At 40.2% G+C, this 23,124-nt stretch overlaps 1 protein-coding gene across 2 annotated transcripts in view; it reads right to left on the bottom strand.

Annotated features, from left to right (window-relative positions):
* Window positions 1-15,438, bottom strand: part of HCFC2 (host cell factor C2) — a 38,277-nt gene extending 22,839 nt beyond the window's left edge. The window contains exons 1-7 of one of the 2 annotated variants that reach the window (XM_038558879.1): window positions 15,238-15,438; window positions 13,415-13,563; window positions 11,837-11,997; window positions 4,251-4,459; window positions 3,368-3,452; window positions 1,147-1,253; window positions 849-1,037 (exon numbers count right to left, since the gene is read on the bottom strand). In XM_038558879.1, coding sequence (XP_038414807.1) covers window positions 849-1,037; window positions 1,147-1,253; window positions 3,368-3,452; window positions 4,251-4,459; window positions 11,837-11,997; window positions 13,415-13,563; window positions 15,238-15,400 — 1,063 coding nt within the window. In that variant the 5' untranslated portion in view covers window positions 15,401-15,438. The remainder of the gene's footprint in view (window positions 1-848; window positions 1,038-1,146; window positions 1,254-3,367; window positions 3,453-4,250; window positions 4,460-11,836; window positions 11,998-13,414; window positions 13,564-15,237) is intronic. The other variant, XM_038558878.1, reaches the window with a different exon arrangement.
* Between the last annotated feature and the right edge of the window lie 7,686 nt (window positions 15,439-23,124).

The following is a 23,124-nucleotide window of genomic DNA, read 5'->3' as shown; positions in this document are numbered from 1 at the left end:
CCAACTGAGCTACCCAGGCACCCCTAACTAAATCTATCTTAAAAATCTTTTTATTTTGGAGTACTTTTAGATTTACAGAAAAAAAAATGCAGAGTTCCCATATACTCTTTAGTTTCCTCTAATGTTAACACATTTGTCAAAATTAAGAAATTAACACTGGAGTAATACTATTAACTACAGACTACTCATATTTCACCAGTTTTCTAATTAATGTGGGGTTTTTTTGGTTCCAATCCAATCTAGGGTACCACCCTGCATTTAGTCATTATGTCTCCTTCATCTCCTCTGATTTGTGACTATTTCTCACTCTCCTTATGTTTCATCACTTTTAAATTTTTGAAAAGTACGGTTCACATACTCTGTAGAATGTCTAGGATGTTCCTCAATTTGGGTGTGTTGGTATGTTCTCACAGTGAGAGTAAGGTTATGGGTTTTGGGGTAACACAGAAGTGAAGTTTCTTCTCCTCACATGATATTAGAGGCAGGGGTAAATGATTCAAAGTGACTATCACCAGTGATATTAACACTGATTACTCGAAGATGGTGTTTTCCAGGTCTTTCCACTGTTAAGTTACTATTGGTCCCTTTTCATCTTCTGTGCTTTGGGAGAGAGTCACTAAATCCTGTCCTTTACACTCAAGGACAGGAAAATTAAGAAACTCTCCTGGGGAGGAAAAAAAAGAAATTCTCCTGGAGTGGGAAGTATCTACATATAATATTTCTTCCATTCATTTTTAATTATGGAAGAGAGACGCAGCGGCATTTACACTAAATCTCAAGAGACATGTAGTGCTCAAGTATTTATTTACCTGAAGGAAAAATTTTATTTATTGAATACTCTTACCTACCAGTATCAAGATACCAAAGATCCTTGCAGCAAACTTGACTATTCAGTGCTTTTTTGTAGCCATCTCTTCCACTCCAAAAATACAATCGAGTGCCAATTGCAACAGCACAGTGTCCAGCTCTTGGTCTTGGTCTTGAATTTTTTTTATCTTCCTGAGAATCTGATACCAGGGTGGTCCACTCTGCTGTATCTATAAGATAGAAATATCCATGACTACTCTATTGTTCTTAAACAATAAAGTAACAAAAATGATTTTATTAATAAATTTTATTTCAGTAAGTAACTCTTAAAATACTCACCAAGATTTAGGTAAGAAAATGAACTAGTACATCTCCACTCACAATCATGAGGTGAAGTCTCAATATTCTCCCCCTTATGTGGAACCCATCCACCAAAAATGTACATCCTGAACAACAAAAAGAGAGAACATAAAGTGGTTGATTTTTTTACTAAAGCTTTAATTTTTTTAAGATTTAAAATACTAACAATAGACTTAAATTTCTTATTTGTTGACTCAAAGCTTCAGGACTACTCACTTATCATGATCAAGATAATGGGAATAAGATAATGAATAAAGAGGTCTCCTCTGAAGAGTATACAATTTCATGAAGCAATACAGAATCAAATTATTTCTCTCCAGCAAGTTAAAATGGGGAATATTTCACTTATTTTGAAAATCATTATGTATAATATACTCAGTGTACCTCAGTCAGAAAGACAGTCAAATGATCTATGACACCTAAAATCAAATTTGGAGTTGTATGCATACAGTACCCAAAGAGGATTAAGTCTCTTATAACTTTGGTCACTGATATTACTCAAATAAAATACTTTAAACTATGTCCCTCAGGGCCCTAAGGGTTCTTGAGACATGCCTAATGGCTGCTAAAGGAGAAAGGTTCATCAGGTAGAGTTTAGGGCCCATGTGACCTTATGCCAACAAGAGAAGCTCTATTTTCTTTCTATTTAACATATTAGAGTTCCAATGGAAAAACTACATTTTATAAAAGGGTTCTGATATTCTAAAAACTGTATCTTAAAAAAAAATAAAATAAAAAATGTATCTTACTAAGATTTTTTTATGGCTATTTTTTTAAACAAAGTAGAGTATTCCTTTTTTTTTCCCCCAAAGACTTATTTATTTGAGAAATAAAGAGAAAGGGACCAAAAACATGGAGAGGGAGAAGCAGACTCCCTGCTAAGTGGGGAGGCCAATCCGAGGCTTGATCCCAGGACCCTGGGATCATGACCTGAACTGAAGGCAGATACTTAACTGAATGAGCCACCCAGGCGCCCTATTCTTTTTTTTGTTTTTATTTTATTTTATTTTTTATTACTTTTTTAAAAATATTTTATTTATTTATGACAGACAGAGAGAGAAGCAGGCTCCATACAGGGAGTCCGACGTGGGACTCGATCCCTGGTCTCCAGGATCCGGCCCCGGGGTGAAGGCGGCGCTAAACCGCTGAGCCACCGGGGCTGCCCCTCTTTTTTTGTTTTTAAAGGTTTTATTTTTTTTTTTTATTCACAAGAGACAGAGAGAGACACAGAGAGAGGGAGGGAGAGAGAGAGAGGGGGGGGGGGCAGAGACAGGCAGAGGGAGAAGCAGGCTCCATGCAGGGAGCCTGACGTGGGACTCAATTCTGGGTCTCCAGGATCAGGCCCTGGGCTGAAGGCGGCACTAAACCGCTGAGCCACCCAGGCTGCCCAGGCACCCTATTCTTAAAAAAGAACTAATGAGGCTCTAGTTGTTTCCTAAAACATTACTTATAAGAAAAAGTCCCTACACAAGGAAAATATCTAATTAAATTCTATTTACACAATAATGCACAAATAGGGAACTTGTTGTTTTTTTTTTTTTTTTTTTTAATAGGGAACTTGTTGATGACAGTAACAGCTTTTATGGATTGCTCATTATGTACCAGACACCATTTGAAGCATTTCATATGTATGAATCCATTTAATCTTCAAGACAATCTTGTGGAATAGGTTTTATTATTATCTATATTTTATATTGAGGAAATTGAGGTGCAGACAGATTAAATTTCCTTGCCCCAGATCATACATGACAAGTACCAAAACTGGAGACTTGAATTCAGGCAATCTGGTTACAGAGTTTACATTCCAACCATAATGACATCCCAAGTTCAATCATTAAGCATACATACTGAGTACACATCTGAATACAAATCAAGCATTACCAAAAATAAGTAAAATGAAACACTGAGTTTGGTGTGTCAAACCTGGCAATGGAGGACAGATCACTGTTACAACACTTTGCCTCACACTTACTACCTACTCTGAGCAAGGCACTGTAAGAAATATACAGAAATATAAGAGGCAGCAGGATAAGAAATTGGCACAGTAAATATTTTAGCTTCTATAGGCTTACAATTTTAGCTTTAGTAAACACAATAAAATATTATTAAATTCAATAATCTATTGCTAAGAAATTGGTAGCACTGCTCTTTGTATCTTTCTTGAGTTGGTTTAAAAAAAAGTGGAAAACAAAAACCATACTTGTTTCCTATAACACTGGCTGTATGAAGGCTTCGTGGAAGTGGCACTGTCCCTTTAGTTTCTGGTTTTGACCAAGACATAGTTTCTAGAAGTAAAAATAAGTATATTAGCAATTTGGTTTAATAATAGCAATTTACCTCACCTTGAAGAATTTAAAAAAAAATAAAAAGGGACTTATCAAAAAGAAGCAAAAGTGTTTCAAAACCATTACATGAACTTCATCTTAAAATAAACATTTCCAGCTGACATAAATAGCCAATTATAGTAATCTATTTATATTTGAATGTTAGTATTTGTAATGGAGAAGTGTGTTTAGGGTGCCACCAACTTTGAATTATAACCAGACTAGGGATTTTAACATTTTAAGTAAGAACATACTGTGTAGAAGGTAGTCAAAAGTGAGACACACCTACCCTCCACTCACTCACTTCTAGGATCTCTTTAAAAAAAGCTAGCCATGTTTTTTTTATGGACCAGCCATAATGTTATTAATGCTACATTTCTTGGAGACAGAGTAACCATATAAATTTGATCATCCCCAAGAGGGACACTTTACAGAGTGATAATTGGTACTACTGAAAATTACACAGGACAATAAGCATAAATCAGGGCCATCTCAGGCAAACCATTACATATAGAGACCCTACTTATAAGGAGCACAGGAGAGTTACTGTCATAAGCCAAACATTCATTTGTTTAACTTCACTGATCAGCAACCATTTGCATCATATCTCTGTTGTTCCAGAGCTGGCCACAAGTGCCTTCTATAAATCTAAATGTAACTCAATAAACACTGCAATCAAAAATATTTTTCCATAGCAATTTTTATATTTGCCTTTATCAATCATAACCAATTCCTGAGCCTAAATCAAGGTAAGCTTACCTAAGTCAAGTTGCCATAGATCATCTAGGCGAGCACCACACATTCCACCAAAGACATACATTTTAGGACTTCCAGAATCTTTTTTGCAATATATGACAGCTGTGTGGGATTCTCTTGGAGAAGGCACAATCCCTTTAGTCACTGGAATGCTCCAACCCACAACACCAGAACCATGCTGTAGCTCCAACTCATAGAAATCATTCAAATATCTAGGATATCATGAAATAAATTAAAACATTAACATAATATATACCTTTTATATGATTTTTGTTTCTATTTATAAAGATCATATATGCTTATTGTGAAAAATTCATATAGTACAGAAAAGCATTGAGAGAGCAAAAACTCCATTCCTCATTCATTCAACACATATTTATCAAACACTACTCTTCTGGGGTGTCAGTAGTGAATAGAAGAGATTTTTAAAAACATTCCTGTCATCCTTTAACCAACACTCTTGTCTATTACAGCTGTGATAGTTTCAAAACATAGCTGCAAATTCTCTGACACTCTTCCCATCAGGAGGTAGGGTCTATGTGTCCATCCTCACTCTCCATTCTGGGCAAGCCTGTGACTGCTTCAACTAGAGTATGGTGAAATGACACTAGGTGACTTCCAAAGCTTGGTCACAGAAGGCAGCTTCACTCTAGACACTTGGTTTTGGGATCCTGAAGCACCACGTAAGTCCAACTCCCACAAAAATACCAAGTGGTGTTTATATGTGCAAGTGGAGTGGAAGTGTCATAGGATGACAGCCCCAGTTCAGTTCAGCCTTCAGTCATCTCAGTGGAGGCACCAGATGTGGGAGTGACCGTTCAAGCCTTTACATCTTAGGCCTAGCCATCACTGCTGTGTCCTGTCTGAATGCCTAATGCAGAGTCTCCGAACATAATAAATTGTTGTCATTTTGCATCACTAACTTTTGGGGGAGTTGACTACATGGTACTAGATAACTAGGACAATCACTATTGGCAATAATTGCTAAATATCCTTTGACCTCTCTCTCTCTTTCGACATCCACATATATATAAGTGAGACATATTACAAATGTCCCTTTGTAACTTTTTTCTTTTAAAACATTCACACTATAATGTAGCAAAGCTCTATGTAGCTTTTTTTTAAACTCTAGAAACTGGCATTAAATTTTTCATCCGTGGGGCAGCCCCGGTGGTGCAGTGGTTTAGCACCGCCTTCGGCCCAGGGAGTGAGTGATCCTGGAGACCCCGGATCGAGTCCCACATCGGGCTCCCTGCATGGAGCTTGCTTCTCCCTCTGCCTGTGTCTTTGTCTCTCTTTCTCTCTCTGTCTCATGAAAAATAAATAAAATTTAAAATTAAAAAAAATTTTTTTTCATCTGTGACATGGATGTTTCCAATGTTTTGAGCAAAATAACTTTTTTTTTTAAAGATTTTTTTTTAATTTTTTATTAATGATAGTCACAGAGAGAGAGAGAGAGAGAGGCAGAGACACAGGCAGAGGGAGAAGCAGGCTCCATGCACCGGGAGCCCGACGTGGGATTCGATCCCAGGTCTCCAGGATCACGCCCTGGGCCAAAGGCAGACGCCAAACCGCTGCGCCACCCAGGGATCCCGCAAAATAACTTTTATAGGAATATATTTCCTATCAATTTATTACTCAAATATGAGGGCAAAATTAAAACACTTTAGGATATATAAAGTTTCAAAGTTTAGGGGTCCCTGGGTGGCACAACTGGTTAAGTGTCTGACTCTCAATTTCAGCTTAGGTGGTCACGATCTCTGGGTCATGGGATTGGGTCTGTGTTGGGCTCCCTGCTCAGCACCAAGTCTGCTTTAGACTCTCCCTCTCCTTCTGCCCCTCCCCCCCAAATAAATAAAGAAATCTTAAAAAAAAAAAAAAAAAAAAAAAAAAAACTTCAGAATTTAGCCATAAAATTGTTTTGGGAGAAAATGATTCTAGATATTATTCCAGAAAAATAAAAAGAAATCCAAGAAAGAACACACTGAAATAAGAGAAATGGTAGTACAAAGAAACCAGTAATTTGTAATATGCTTAAACTGATGCTTATAAGTATGGTTGTGAGGTCTAAATAATCATTAATAAAGACTGACCAAAAAATTAACTTCTTAGAGTTATTATAATCTGGAATAAGACTCAAGAATACAAGGAACATATGGGAAAAGGGGATAAGCAAAAGACGGTAAAGACTAATCTATTCTCAAAGATGACAAGATCTTTTCAGTTTAAATGTATGTGATAATTTCTGAGCAACTACTAAGGCAAGCACGGAATTAACATGGTTAGCTTTCAAATCATTAGAAGAAAAAAACAGTAAATCAAGAAAAAGGAAAATGAAACATAACCAAAGCATAGTCTATGGAAAGCAGTTAATAAGACGGTTAGGGGAAAAATACTATAAAACTATGTCAAAAAAAAAGACACTCTGTAAAAAAAATTTTTGGTACATATCACAGAAAAAGGTAAAATTTTCTTAATGTAACAAGTTCCTACAAGATCAAGATTACAACCAATCACACAACAGATAAATAAAAAGACATAAACTGACAGTTCACAGAATGAGAAATAAAAGTTGCATATAACACAAACAAACACAAATACATACACAAATATTCAGCCTCATTACAATTTTTTAAAATCAGCAAATGCAGGAAAAGGCAGGGGGTTGGACGTAGAGAAGCAACAACAAACAGATTAAATGGAAAACAAAAAACAAAGGTAAGAAAAAACACTTCTCTCAAGGGCAGGAAGTATATAAGGAAAACAAAATAAAAAAACCCTGAAACCAGCTATAAGCAATTAACAGCAAGGATAATACAATACTATTTTAATACTATGCCACTGATGTGGCATAGACTGACACAGATCAGAATGGATGCCAGCCAGTAAGCTATACTAGCTCATAGTGATCAATGGTTATTCCTATTTACAAAAGATAAGTCTACAACAAAATCATACACACAGGTTGAAAAGTAGATATAGACGGTACAAACAGTAAATTCACAATCATACTAGGAGGTTTGAACATGTCATTCACAAGCTGATACAATCCAGACTCACAAAATAAAATAGCTTTGAATAATAATGTAAAACAGTGATTTAATAAAGAACCTTGTACTCAATCAATCAGGAACTTAAAATCTTTATGAACACCTATGGAGTAATCACAAAAACTGACATACACCACAAAGACAATCTCCAAAAAAGAGAAATCCAACAGATCACATATTTTTTAATACAATATAATAAAACTACATATTAGCAACAATAACAAAACTTTCCCTTTGGAAAGTTTTACAAATTTATGTCAAATTACTTTTGGGTTAAAGAGTTAATGAAAAGTAGTAACAAGAAGAGTATTATATATCTAAACCTATGGAATATGGCCAAAGCCACAAGCAGAGGAAAATTTGTAGCAATTAATAGAAAATAAAACAAAAAATATATGAATAGGCATTCAAATTACTAGAAATTAGAAAAAAAGTTAGAAAAAAACATCAAAACTATTAAAAGTTTAAAAGAGGGGCACTTGGGTGGCTAGTCGCTTAAGTGTCTTCTTTTGGCTCAGGTCATGATCCCTGGGTCCTGGGATTGAGCCTCCACCACATCCCACTCCCAACCACATCTAGCTCCCTGCTCAGCAAGGGAGTCTGCTTCTGCGCATCTTCCTTTGCCCCACTTGCCCACTCAGGTGGGAGCTCTTGTGCTCACTCTCTCTCTCAAATAGAGAAATAAAATCTTAAAGAAAAATTTTAAAAGAAGTTATAAAAAAATTAAAGAAATGGAATAAAGAAAAAAGTGAAAAATAAAAATAAATCATTAATAAAACTGAAAAATGGTTCTTTGAAAACACCAAACCACTTATGAGTCTGATTAGAGAAAAGACAAAAAACGTTTATAAATGAGAAGAGATTGTGACTACAGAGAGAGATTTTAAAAATATACAGAAAACTGTCTTTTAATTTTTATCAATAAATATAAAAATCTAAATAAAATGGTTGTTTTTCAAGGAAAACATAAATTACCAAATGACTCAAGAGAAAGTAGAAAATCTAAATAGATCAATAACTATAAGAGATACTGAAAAGGTAGTCAAAGATCATCTTCCTAAATTATACCAATCTCAGACAATTATGGGAAATTTCTACTATTCAAGAAATTGTGTCATTTAAGCATAAGATAGAAGGCTTCCTGAAACCTCAGAACAGAGCCCTGACTGTGTTCCTGAGAATAAGAGAATTCTGATACTCAAATCAGATTAAAATAGGACACCACTACCCTAAATAAAGTCAATATACGAAAAATCACTAGAGACTATAGAGAATATATAAATGTTAGCAAATGAATTCAGCAAAGTATGAAAATAACACTGTAATCCAACAAATTGGGATTTAACTACAAATTTAAGATGGCTTATATTTCAAAACTTAATAATTCACACAACCAATGGACTAAAGAAAAGAAACAGTAAGATCATTTCCATGTCAGAAATGAATATGAACATCCACCTTTGGTTAAAATGAGAGAGAAAAAAACTAATTAGAAAACTAGAAATCTTTTAAAACTTCCTTAATCTGATCAAAGGCAAATATTAGAAACCTATAGCAAACATCACAATTAATGACAGAAACGAAAATATATTAATAAAACAGAATAGAGTCTTGAACAAGAGTTGACATTTTTTTTGTAAAAAGCCAGACAGTAAATATTTTACAGTATGCAAGTCACAACTACTCAACTTTCCTCTTTTATTTAATATGAAAGCAGCCAGAAACAACATGTAAATGAATAGGAATGACTGTGTTCCAATAAAGCTTTATTAACAAAGAGCATAGTTCATAACCCCTGGTTTAGAAAGCCTAGAAAAAGACCCATTTTATATGAGGATTAAGATATGATAGAGATGGGACTTCAGTGAAGAAATAAATGGTTTATTTAATAAATGGTGGTAGAGAATTGGAAATCCATTAGGAAGAAAAAGTAAAAATCCTCATAACAGTCACAAAAATATATTCTAAATATATTAATATTTTAAACATAAAGAACAAAGCTATGAATGCACTGAATAATTTTGGGGTAGAAGAATCTTCCTAAAGCACAAAGCAATTAAAGAAAAATACTGTCAAACCTGATAAAACAAAAATGAAAACACTTTTTAAAAAAAGCAAATAGAAGACTTGAAAAATTATGGATTATGGTGATGGATACACAACACAATAAACTGACTAAAATCACAGAATTGTATGTATAAAAAGGATGAATTTTATCATATAAAGTTTATGTTTTAACTATTCAAAAAGGAAAAATAAAGATATGAACAATTTCATAAAAGGAATTGCAAATGTCCAATAAGCATAATCAAGCTCATTATCAGTATTTATTAAGATTTTTATTTATTTATTCGTTTATTTGTTTATTTGTTTATTTATGAGAGCAAGCAAGAGTGTGCATGAACACGTATGGGGAGATGTAGTGGGAGAGGGAAAGGACAAGCAGACTCCGCACTGAGCCTGCAGCCCAACATGAGGCTGGATCTCATGCTCCTGAGATCATGACCTGAGCCAAAATCAAGAGCTGCACATTTAACTGACTGAGCCACCCAGCTGTCACACTCATTACTAGTTTTTAAAAAATAAAAATAAATCCACAAAATGTATTTCACCTATTAGTTTGGCAAAAACTAAGAAGAATGAGACAATTCGATATTGTTAAGGGGGTAGGCAGACCTGCACACTGCTATTAGGAGTATAAAATTAAAATGGCTCTGTCTCTTTGCAGATTGATTCAGGAATATCTAACAAACCTGAATAAATATCTTTTGACCTCATTCCCACCGATTCCGTTTACAAGTATGAATCCTACAATCCAGGTGGCTCAGGCAGTTAAGCATGTGACTCTTGATTTCGGCTCAGGTCATGATCCCAGGAATGTGAGATCAAGCCCTGCAACCAGCTCCATGCAGGGAAGAAGATTCCGTTGAAGATTCTGTCTCTTCCTATACCCACACCCTGTCTCCTCACTTTCTCCCTTTCTCTCTAAAAAACAAAAATAGTCATACTTGTGCAAAGACTGTAATACCAAAAAAGTGGAAATATTTAAATGTCTACCATTTAAATGGTTAAGTAATTTGCAAAATTCAGACTACTTTTCAACCATTAAGAAAAAAATAAGGTCAATTTTTATCTATTGCCCTAAAAGATCTCCAAGATACACTGTCAAAGGAAAAAAAAAAAACAAAAAACAAAAAACAACAAAAACAAACAGGAAACACCCAAAGTTGCAAAGCAAAAAGAAAGATCCCACTTCTATAAAAAAGAATACTTATCTGTGTATGATCAGATCAATGTTTCCCACCTCCCCTCTCCTGCTAGGCAGAACACTCAGTCTAGGATGGCCGACCAATGGAATGTGAACAGAAATGAATCTGCTAGCTTTAACCAGAGGCTTTCAAAAGCACTACATCTATCTATTGCTCCCTCAAGCAGCATAAACTTGAGAAGCTTGCCCATTATATATAATAAACTAAAAAAAAAAAAAAAAACCTGACTAACATATGATACATGAAAAAGGTTCTAAAATATATACATCAAATTGAATTATGTGTTTGCTTGTGTTGGAAGACAGTGATGCTTTGAGAAAGAATTTTGTATATTTTCTAATTTCTTAAATTTTTTACAAGTCTATATCTAGAAAAATCTATTTAAGGTAAGGATGAAAAAGACATGTGCTAGACGTAAAAGTATCTGGGTTATAGTATGTTGGGATAAATTTTTTTCCTTTTCTCTAGTTTCCAAGTTTCCCATGATATCTTATTTAGTGTTATTTTTTTAAGGTTTGGAAAAAACAAAAAAGCTAAGACTAACATCAATGTAATGTCGGTAATATGCTGATGGCAACCTGCAACTACTTTGAAAATGAGGCCAACGATCTTACTTAGCCATCATCATGACATTGAAATGCTGGTATTCAATAACTCTCATTTCACAGTCAAGGAAAACAGTATTAGATTACTTCCACTAAAGGACACCCATGGTAAGCAGTGAATTAGAAAAGTCTTTCAGATTCTAAATTTCCAAAACTTGAGTGCCAAAATGACAATGTGATCAAAACACTATACAAAAAGAGGCAGTGATTAGTTCTGTTTGGAAAAAGGGGGAGAGGATTGTTTCAAAAAGTATTTGCTTGTGTGAACTACCATAACAACTTCCTGTATGAAAAGTGGATATGATAGCCTTTATTTTATAGTGACATTTTTGTCACCAAATTCCCAGAGACATCTAATTTGAAAATAATCATTTGTTATTTTCATTATCATTTATGACAAGTAAAATACACTATGGCTCAATATATACAAATAGGTTGCTATAAATAATTATGTTGATATCATTTAATAAGATGATTTCTGATTAGAAAAGGCATAGTTATGAAAACACATATTCCAGGGACTAGGGAAAACACAACTGCTCACAAATTTGTTTATTGTTAGGTTTAAATGCAAAAGGCTAAGTTTTATCTTTTTAATAACTGGGAGAAATTAAATTTTCTTAATCTAAGTCTTAAACATTTGGTTCGAAAAAGAATCAACATACCTGGGAACATTATTGTTTGAATCTTCACTTTCATTTGCCAGACCACCAAACAAATAGCATTTGTTACCATATAAAGAGAAGCTATGTCCAAGCCGAGGGCAAGGAGGTAAACCAGAAGAAGGGGGGTGGGGTTTCACTTTTTTCCATAACCAACGACTTGCCTAAAAAAAAGCACAATCAGATAAAATGAAGAAAGCATTCCTATATTGTCAATAGTATAACATCATATCAATATATTTTAATCAAAATCCAATCAGAAGGCTCCAATAAGCTCTTCTGAGGACAAATGAGAAGGAAACAGGTAACTTCTGGAACTAAAATAAACACTGCAATAGAAATTCAGTCTAGTCTTCCTGGGGCACCTGGGTGGCTCAGCTGGTTAAGCAGTTAAGTGGTTAGTGCTTGATTTCGGCTCATGTCATGATCTCAGGGACATGAGAGCGAGCCCAGCATTGCATTGAACTCCACATTGGACCTGGAGTCTGTTCGAGATTCTATCTCTTCCTCTCTCTGCCTCTCTGCCCCCCCCCCACCCCCGATCCCACAAGAGAGAAAGAAAAGAGAAAGAAAGAAAGAAAGAAGAAAGAAAGAAAGAAAGAAAGAAAGAAAGAAAGAAAGAAAGAAAGAAAGAATTCAGTCTAGTTTTTCATATTCACAGCTTTCCTCAACAGCAAACCTAAGCAAATAATAATAAACACTAATAGTTCCCAAATATTTACATGAAAAATTAAATATATATCACTTGAAGATTAAATGAAATTTATATACTCTTTTCTGAAACTAGGTAATCCATAGATAGTATATATTTCAACCTTTAAATAAGCATAAATAAAGATCATTTAATAAACCAAACTCCAAAACTTATGCTCTATAGAGGCTCTATTACCAGAACTATTTGCTTTTAAGTAGGTATAATTCACCTATATCTGTCAATTAGCAGCTCATAATAGCAGCCCTATGAACATATGCACAGCTGTCAGAGAGGGCTCTGAGTGTGGCTTAGTAGAATCAAATTTATAAAGGATATGTGAAACTGTACCCCTTAATTTTTGTATGTCTTGCCAGTAAAAAAAAAAAATAGCGTTTATTAGTTTGAAGGTAACAAACTCTACAACGAAGGCAGAGGTTTTCAAAGTATGGTCTGGGGACCAGCAGCAACACATGGGAACTCGGTAGGAATGCCAGTGTTGAGGCCCCACACCAGACAATACCCATTCAGAAAAACTCTGGGGGGCAGGGCGCAGGGATCTGTTTTCACAAGCCCTCCAATGCTTCTGCTGCTGCTAAAATTGAAGAACTAGGACACTAAGATACAAAAAATCTAAACCAGTAACATGTATAACTGATGCTAAGTAACATATCTTATTAATGTTACAACTGTTACACTGGGTAGGAGAAAAAGACTTACACTAGAAACTTTGGCTTTTTAGTGCAGTGGAAACATTTCCTTTGAAACTATAAAATGTGAAACTCATACTATTTTAAATATGTTAATGAAATATTTTGCAATCTTTCAAAGAATTAGGAGCAATATTATTATTAAAGCCACAGAGTGAAATAAATTTGAAATACACTTACCTGCAACTCATATAACTCATTGCTGTATCTTCCATATTCAACCATTCCCCCAAATACTAATATTCTGGTACCATCACAGACAAATCCATGGGCAGCGCAACCTGGAGGGATGTCTCCTCTAACGGCTGGTAGGAACCACTGATTTGTAACTAGTTGCCAAAATAAAATTAAAACCAATTATAATAAAGTTATCACAAACTATGACTATGTACTTTATATGTATCATCTGTATCAGTGATTATTGGAGACTGGAGATGATTTTTCCCCCAGAAGCAAACTAAAAATGTGTAGTTGTCTCTCTGGAGGGAGGGGAGAGACGCTAGTGGGTAGGGATGAGAGATGGTGCCAAAGATCTTACAATGTACAGTGCACGCTCTTATAACAATTCTCTGGTTAAAAGTGGCAATAGGGGATCCCTGGGTGGCAGCAGTTTGGCGCCTGCCTTTGGCCCAGGGCGCGATCCTGGAGACCCGGGATCGAATCCCACGTCGGGCTCCCGGTGCATGGAGCCTGCTTCTCCCTCTGCCTGTGTCTCTGCCTCTCTCTCTCTCTCTCTCTCTGTGTGTGTGACTATCATAAATAAATAAAAATTTATAAAAAAATAAAATAAAATAAAAGTGGCAATAGTGCTGCTGTTCAACAATCCTGACCTATACAATTTAATTCTTACCAAAATCCTACTTGCTGAGTATCATCATCTCCATTTGACATTTAAGTCTGGTAACTTTAGCGCTGAACCTGGGCAACTGGCAGAGCAAAACTAAAACCAGGTCTAACTTATTCCAAAGCCAGGATTTTTACACTATACCAAATTGTCAAATAACTTCTAAACTATGTGTTATAGAGTGCCAAGAGGAGGAGACGGTGAAGAAAAAAAAAAAAAAAAAAAAAACTTTCTCCTACGGCACTATTTCGTTAACCTTTAAATGACCACTATGATTAAGTTATTTGGTCAAAGTTACTGATCATGACACAGACCCAAAATTCGGCAATTAGCCTTATACCGAGGACACAGCTTCCTCTTGATCGCTGGCCCATTTACAAGCTGGGGAACATGAGATTCCACCCTCCTTTTATCCGGAGGCGCTCCGGGAGGGGCAGCAGGGGTCTGTAGCGGTGCTCAAGTGACAGTCCAGTCCCCTCCGCGAGCGCGCCCCGCTGAGCCTCAGCACACAGACCTGACTGTGCAGGAACAGGCGCGGGTCTCGCCCACCACTTCCCCGCCAGTTAAGAGGGTTAGCAATGGAGTAAAAATCTTGGCTCCCACCTGCCAGATACGGCGCTGTATTTGGGGTGAAAGTACCAGGCCTCTCGTTTTCCCTCCTCATCGTCCCCCAGCCATCCCCGCCCTGATTCATTTCCTCCAAAGGAAAGACCGCAGGCAAAGACGAGACAGGCCCAGAGCAGCTTTGGTTTGGAGTTGGTTTGGGCTTTTGACAGGGGCGAGACCCCGGACCCCGGACCCCGGACCCCGGAGTGAGCGAGCCTTCGGGAAGAGGCCCGGGCGGGTGGAAACCGTCTCTCTCTCGCCTACGTCCGCCCGAGGGCTGGGGCGGGGGGGGGGGGGGGGGTCCGGGACCGCCTGCCTGAGGGCCGGCGCTCCCCGCCCTGGGCCCGGCTCCACCCCGCGGGCCTGGGGAAACGGAGCTGCCACCCAGGACACTGTGGGACCCCGGCCGCCCGGCTGAGCCGCAGTCCCCGCTGCCCGCCCGAAGAGGCAGTGACCCGGCGGTGACAGCTGTCAGGGCCTCGGCCGCCGCCTCGCCTCCCCTCCCCCTCCGCGGCTCCCACAGGCGGGGCCGTAGAGCGGCCGCCGCGCCTACCCGTGTTGTAGACGTGCAGCTCGTCCGCAATGCCCTCATTGCCCCCTCCGAAGATGATCATCAGTTCCCGGATGGCCACGGCCCGGTGTCCGTGCCGGGCGCGGGGGACCGGCCCCGTGAAGGAGGAAACCCGCCTCCAGTTGAGGAGGCTGGGAGCCGCCATTTTCCCAACCCCCGCCCCTCTGCCCACAATGCACCGCGCCCGCTCCGGCGCCGCGGCTCCCGGGGGAGGGCGGGGACCCGCCTCCCGCTGGGCGCCGGGGACCGGGTCACGTGACCGCGGGCGCCCGGGGCACGGCTGGAGGCGGGCGCGGAGCGAGGGGCACCGGTAGGGTAGCGTCGCCCTCAGCCCGGGGCGCGGTGCCCGGGCCGAGCGCCGTTGGCAGCGGGCCTTCGGGTGTACAGACACCTCCCAGCAACCGAGTCTCCCCTCCCCACCCTGGGCCCTCCCGGGTCGTCTGTGCTGGAGAAGGCGCAGCGGTTTCCCCCACGGCCACGTTAACTGAGCATCTAGGACGTGCGGGCCAGTCAGCGCCTGAACAGTCACAGCGCCGCGGGGAGAACCGCTTCTCGTGGAGGTTCGAAGTCCCGGGAGCGCGGGGAGGAGGCCGAGAGTCTGGGCCGGCGGGCGCCGAGGATGCCGGCGAACGGAGGGGACGGGCGGGGAGGGAGGACGGCCAGGGGGGCCCGGACCCTTGACGCCTTGTTGGGTGTCATGCCAGGAAGTCTAGCAACAGTCCGCCGCGAAGGGCGTTTTGTTGGTTTGTTTCGGCAGGTGGGAAACTGTGTAGGCTTCCGTTTGATTGCTGGCGGACGTCTGAGAGTCTTCCGTTTGCAAACGCTGCCCTCCCTCCTCGCCCTGGTAACCCCAACCCTCCAGTGACGTGGATACCGGTGTCTCCCGATCGTGCCTGGGGGAGTGCGGCACAGAGGCGTGGAGTAGTTCTCCCATGGACACAGCAGAAGCAGATTGGGACCAGGAATCAAACACAAGGCTCCGCGCTCCATGGCCCCCTTTCCTAACAACTGCACGACCACGGCCTCTGCTCACAGTCATATATGTAATCCTGGTAAGGCTGACAGCTGCCTGATTATCTGGTCCTATAAAGACACTCGAAGAGATACAATTCCAGAAGAAAAAAAAATTTTTTGAAAGCAATTTAAATCTATCTCACACTCTTAAGGAGGTACGGGAGCGGAAATACACACAACATACAGCAAATTTCCTAAAATTCCTCGTCTCTCATCATTTGCAATTTCTCTGCTATGGCTGTAACATCCCCTGTACCCCAGCTCCCTCAGTCATGAGCCTGCCTCTCCACCTCCTCATCCCTCTAAACTTTCCTTTGAGAAGTGATTCTCTACCTTTTTAATTTTTATTTATATATATTTTTAGATTGATTTATTCATAAGAGACACAGAGAGGGGCAGAGACATAGGCAGAGGGAGAAGCAGGTTCCCTGCAGGGAACCAGATGCAGGACTAGATCCCAGGATCATGCCCTGAGCCAAAGGCAGATGCTCAACTACTGAGCCACCCAGGTGCCCAATTCTCACTGTTCTTTCAGCTCCTGCTTCTCAAGTTCATCCTGTCACTGATTACCCCAATTTTGCAATATGGTCAAAGAGAATTTTGGAAAAGAGGGGGAAGATGGCTGGAAACAAAGGAGTCTATGAATATTTATGTATTAATGTTTCTTTGTCGCATACATAAATGTTTCTGTTAGAAAGGATGGATCCAGGGACACCTGGGTGGCTCAGTGATTGAGCATCTGCCTTTGGCCCAGGGCGTGATTCTGGAATCCCGGGTCCCATGTCGGGCTCCCTGCAGGGAGCCTGCTTCTTTCTCTGCCTGTGTCTCTGCCTCTCTCTCTCTGTGTGTCTTTCATGAATGAATAAATGACATCTTAAAAAAAGAAAAAAAGGGGCAGCCCCGGTGGCTCAGCGGTTTAGCGCCACCTTCAGTCCAGGGCATGATCCTGGAGACCCAGGATCAAGTCCCATATCAGGCTCCCCGCATGGAGCCTGCTTCTCCCTCTGCCTGTGTCTCTGCCTCTCTCTCTCTCTCTCTCTCTCTCTGTGTGTGTCTCTCATGAATAAATAAATAAAATCTTTAAAAAAAAAACGAAAGAAAGAATATCTGAAACAATACTGGGAAAGTACTGGGATAAAGCAAGGAACTTTTCATAGAACTTAAAATATTTATTTTTCACTTTTTTTTTTTTAAAGATTTATTTATTTATTTATTCAGAGAGAGCGAAAGAGAGGTGGAGACACAGGCAGAGAGAGAAGCAGGCTGTACGCAGGGAGCCTGACATGGGACTCGATCCGGGGTCTCCAGGATCACACCCCGGGCTGCAGGCGGCGCTAAGCCGCTGCGCCACCGGGGCTGCCCAAACTTAAAATATTTAATAAGAACTGTACTTTCTTTGGAAGTCTAGTGTTGAAATGTCCTAACTTTTATCAATGATGCTGTAAGCAGATAGTAGTTGTGTGTGTGTGTGTGTGTGTGTGTTTAATGCCCTTATAGCAAAAGACTAAGGGCAAAATTGAAAGGTGTAAACCCAATGTTGATATCCAAATTAAAAAAAAAAAAGTCAAAACTGGTCTGTGATATGTGAAAGGCTGAAAATCCCTGAACTGGGGAAAAGATTTAGACAAAATATTAAGAGAAAGGTGATTTCAAGTCATAACTGGTTGCTTAGATAAGGAGGTACATTACAATGGAGGAAGTGTGTATTCATTTCTTAGAACTGTTGTAACCAAATACCACAAACCATGTGGCTTGAAACAACAGAAATTTTTGTCTGCAGTTCTAGAGGCTAGAAACCCAAAATCAAGTGTCAGCATGATCCCTCTGAAAACTGTAGGGAAGAATGCTTCTTTGCTTCTTTCTGGCTTCTGGTGGTGGCCATTGAACCTAGGCATTCCTTGCTGCATCTCCAATCTCTGCCTTCCTCATCACGTGGTTGTTGTCCCTATGTGTCTGTGTCTCGTCTCTGCTTCTAATTCACAGTTACGTTCTAATGACCTCATCTTAACTTGATGACAATTGCAAAGACTTTACATTCAAATAAAGTCATGTTCACGTGTATTGGGCATTAGGATTTCAACCTATCTTTTGGGGGAACACAATTCAATCCATGACAAAGTGCTTCATCCAATGGAAATGCTATTTTAGGGGCACCTGGGGGGCTCCTTGGTTGAGTGTCTGCCTTTGGCTCAGGGTGCGATCCTGGAGTCCCAGGATTGAATCCCACATCTGACTCCCTGCAGGGAGCCTGCTTCTCCCTCTGCCTATGTCTCCCTCTCTCTGTCTCTCATGAATAAGTAAATAAATTTTTTTTAAAAAAAGACGGGGGGAGGGCGATGCTATTTTACCACAGCAGCTTTGGCTTAATTCTGCTTAGTGAGGAATTTAGAATAGGTCTCTGATTCTCAATCTTTGAAACTCTAGGAATGGAAGTTACCACCTAGGAGGAGAATGTAGAAAGAGAAGAGTGAGGCAGAAGAGCACCCTGAAGAACCCAACACTTAAGAGGTAAAAACAGAAGGAGGCACTAATGAAAGAAACAGAGAATGAGGAGCCAGAGAGGTTGAAAGGGAACCAGGTGAGATTAAGAAGCCACAGGTGAAAGGAATTTCACAGAAGTGGAAGTGGTTATCAAAGCAAAAGCCGGGCAGACCAGGTGGCTCAGCGGTTTAGCGCCGCCTTCAGCCCAGGGCGTGATCCTGGAGACCTGGGATCGAATCCCACGTCGGGCTCCCAGCATGGAGCCTGCTTCTCCCTCTGCCTGTGTCTCTGCCTCTCTCTGTGCCTCTCAGGAATAAATAAATAAATCTTTCCAACTCATGGTCTGAGATGGCTGCTCCAGCTCTTGCAATTGCATCTACATTCCAGCAACAGGAAAGAGTAAGGGAGAAGAATGTTCCCTTCTCCAGAACACATTCTGGAATTATATATATTATTTCTGTTTACATCCCATTAGCCAGAAGTTAGTCACAAGGCCACAGTTAGTTGAAGAAAGTCTGGGACAGGGCACCTGGGTGGCTCAGTGGTTGAGCATCTGCCTTCGGCTCAGGGCATGATCCTGGGGTCCCAGGATCGAGTCCCACATTGGGTTCCCCGCAGGGAGCCTGCTTCTCCATCTGCCTGTGTCTCTGCCTCTCTTTCTCTGTCTCTCAGGAATAAATAAATAAAATCTTTAAAAAAGAAAGAAAGTATGGGACATGTTTTTATTTAGAATGGCCATGTCCCCAGCTAATGTTCAAGTTTCTGCTACAGAAAAAGGAGAACAGACATTGGTGTTCATCTTCAGGAGGGTGGCTACAGGAGTCTGGGAAAGTAGTTATGTTTGTTTGTTTCAGCCTCAATAATAAGAAGGAGGGAAGGGAGAATAAGGTTGGAAATGAGAGTTACTTGAGCTAACCAACGAGGCCTACCTGGAGGAGAATTCACACTTGATGGAGCAAGATCCTGAAGGATCAAGAAAAGGTGGATTCAGAAGTACACATAGATTTACATATGCACAAGGGTTAATATATTATATTTCTGTGCTATATATTCTAGATTACATAAATATTTCTATTGTGTAAGTGTACGTGGAAAACAGAAAGCTCTAGTGGATGGTGCTGCTCTAGCCTTTCAAGATTCCCTTAGAGAAGGTCCCTTCATCCCACACTACTTTTTCTCCTTCACTCCTGCTCTCCCATATCAAACACCCATCATGTATCTGGACTTGCCACATAGCAGGAATTAAGATCATGGGATTTAGAATTCAGTGGATGTAGCCATTTACTAGCCGTGTGGTCTTGGTCAAATTATTTATCCTCTTTGAGTCTCAGATTCTTTGTCTATAAGATGGGGATAATAATAGCATCTATTAAAGTTGTTTTGCAGACCAAATGAGATAACATATGTAAAGTACAAGCAGTCCTTGGTTTGCATGGTAGTGTAGCTCTTTATTTATTTTTTTTTCATTTTTCATCCTTGCATTTAATTTTTTTTCATAGAATATAGTTTGTTTTTTTATTTATTTTTTTAATAAATTTATTTTTTATTGGTGTTCAATTTGCCAACATACAGAATAACACCCAGTGCTCATCCCGTCAAGTGCCCCTCTCAGTGCCTGTCACCCATTCACCCCCACCCCCCGCCCTCCTGCCCTTCCACCACCCCTAGTTCGTTTCCCAGAGTTAGGAGTCTTTATGTTCTGTCTCCCTTTCTGATATTTCCCACACATTTCTTCTCCCTTCCCTTATATTCCCTTTCACTATTATTTATATTCCCCAAATGAATGAGAACATACAATGTTTGTCCTTCTCCGATTGACTTACTTCACTCAGCATAATACCCTCCAGTTCCATCCACGTTGAAGCAAATGGTGGGTATTTGTCATTTCTAATGGCTGAGTAATATTGTATACATAAACCACATCTTCTTTATCCATTTATCTTTTGATGGACACCAAGGCTCCTTCCACAGTTTGGCTATTGTATTTTTTTTTTTTAAGATTTGTTTATTTATTTGAGAGAAAGAGAGTAGGGGGAGGGGCAGAGGGAGAGAACCTCTAAGCAGACTCCCCATTTAAGCTCAGATCTTGGAGCCTGGTGTGGGGCTCCATCCCATAGCCCATGAGATCACAACTTGAACCAAAACCAAGAGTCAAACACCCAACTGACTACGCCCCAGTAGTGTAGTTCTGTAAAATGACCATATAAGTTGCAAAGGGATCTTAAATCTCAATGGGAAAGATTGCAATTGTGCTGTGATTTTTTTTTTGAAGATTTTATTTATTTGTTAGAGAGAGAGCATGAGTGGGGGATGGGGAAGGGAGCAGATTTCCTTGCTCTGCAGGAAGCCAGATGTGGGGCTCAATCCCAGGGCTCTAAGATCACAGCCTGAGCTGAAGGCAGATGCTTAACCCACTGAGCCACCTAGGCACCCCTGTGCTGTGATCTTTAAACATTTTCATAAAAGTATTTACTACTCTTACTGTTGGTTTTAAATGCCTAGGGAAATGAGAAAATTAGTAGACCTAGTATTTATTTACTTTACTGTAATTTGAATCATTAAAAACATTGAGAGTTACATTTTTGGGTTTTTTGGATTTTTGTTTGTTTAAAACTTATCAAGAGTGGGGCACCTTGGGGGCTCAGTTGGTTGAGCGTCTGCCTTTAGCTCAGGTCATGATCCTGGGGTCCTGGGATCGAGTCCCACATCGGACTCCCTCCCTCGCTTGCTCTCTCTCTCAAATAAATAGCTACAATCTTTAAAAAAGAAATAAAACTTATCAAGAGTAGTTTGAGTCGTGCTTGCCTTACCATCATAAAACTTACTGTACAGAATGAGCATCTTTTCTGTGCCTTGGCAAATTGTCATACTCCTTTTCAGCTTTGGGATAGCTTTCCATATTTTATTCTTTGCACTTTCAATGTCGTGAAATATCTTTGAGAGCTCCTTTAAGATGAATTTTTTATCCATATCTCTTCCCTGGGAACATCTTTATCCTTTTCTACACAACCAGTTTCTGCATTCATGTTCATAAAGTTACCTTTACTCAATTCTTCTGGCTGCATGTCTAGAGTTGCCTGGTGACAGTGTCATCCCACAGCCAGCTATTTCTTCTCTACCTCCATTTACCTTTGATTTGAACTTCACTCTAGTCATTATCACTTTTTGTTTCTTTGCTACCCTATTATCTTTGTTGGCCAATTCTCTCTATTATTCATTTTTGTAAACATCGCAAGAGTTTATCACCAGGAATTAAGGAGGTGACATGACCACATGCTTTGTACGTAAACTGAATAGCAAATGTCCAGTGACCCACCACTGGCTAACTGATGGAAGCGACATGATTGGTTATGGATCAGGATTTGGGTCTGTTATTTGCATAGTAATTTCATGGACTAAAAGCTAGCAGCAAAGTTTGTTCTTGGGCAAGTACTCACTGTTAATGTACTATGGTAACAGACGCAAACTGTGAACTGTGCAGAGGGCCTGATGTCATTGACCTGAACCATGAAAACTGGTGTTTGTGCCATTGCCACACAAAGCCAGGGCTAGGCTGCACGAGGTGATGCCTGGCAGGTAGTTAGCACTTAGTAGGTAGTAGGCTATCTCACCTGTGTCATCTTTGTCATTCTCATTACATCACTATTGTTTCTGCTCTTCTGAGCCACTGAGGAGTTGGCTGGAGAGGAAGAGGCTGGTACTGGGAGGTGGCAGACGGCTGTGTTTTCAGCCAAGAGTGTAAATTGCCATGTCCAAGGGATACCTTCATTTCAACTAAGGATTCAGGCCAAGGTCTTATTGGCAGAGGTTTAGGAGGGAGTTTTAGGGAGTGGCGGCAGGGGGGCAGGACTCAACAGCAGAGAGGTGGGGCAGGCAGTGCTCCTGAGTTGAAAGAAGCAGATGGTGTCTGAGAGGCCTATTCACAGATCACAGGGCTCTGGCCATGGGTCTTGGCTAGAGAGGTGGCCAAGGCATGACAAAGGCAGCAGGCAAGAGCAAGCCAAGACTCTAAGCCAGAGAGAGCCTACATCAGTTCCCAGAACAGGGAACTCAGAATCAAGGAAGAAAAATACTTCATCAGAGTGAGAAAGAGGGCCAACAGGTAGAGAGGCAGGCATAGGCACAACTGCTGCAGCTTAGGGGGTAGCAGAAAAGAGTCCTGAGCGCCTCAGCATGGGACAAGAAGATGACCAGTCATTGAGTCCCATCAGGAAAAAGAGAGGAACTGAGGCTCCTCTAGTTATACGTCCTACCCCAGGTAGGTGATCTTGGACCCCAGCCCTGGAAGACGAGGCGATAATTGAGGCCATCAGCCAGACCCAGTGTAGTGATTCATTGCTGCTATACTAAGCTGCTTCCTTCCTTCTAGTCCAT

This window comes from Canis lupus, chromosome 15, assembly GCF_011100685.1.
Source record: "Canis lupus familiaris isolate Mischka breed German Shepherd chromosome 15, alternate assembly UU_Cfam_GSD_1.0, whole genome shotgun sequence".
In the NCBI taxonomy this organism is placed as follows: Eukaryota; Metazoa; Chordata; class Mammalia; order Carnivora; family Canidae; genus Canis; species Canis lupus.
Note: the sequence above shows the minus strand (reverse complement) of the source record. Positions and strands in the feature narration are given on the sequence as shown.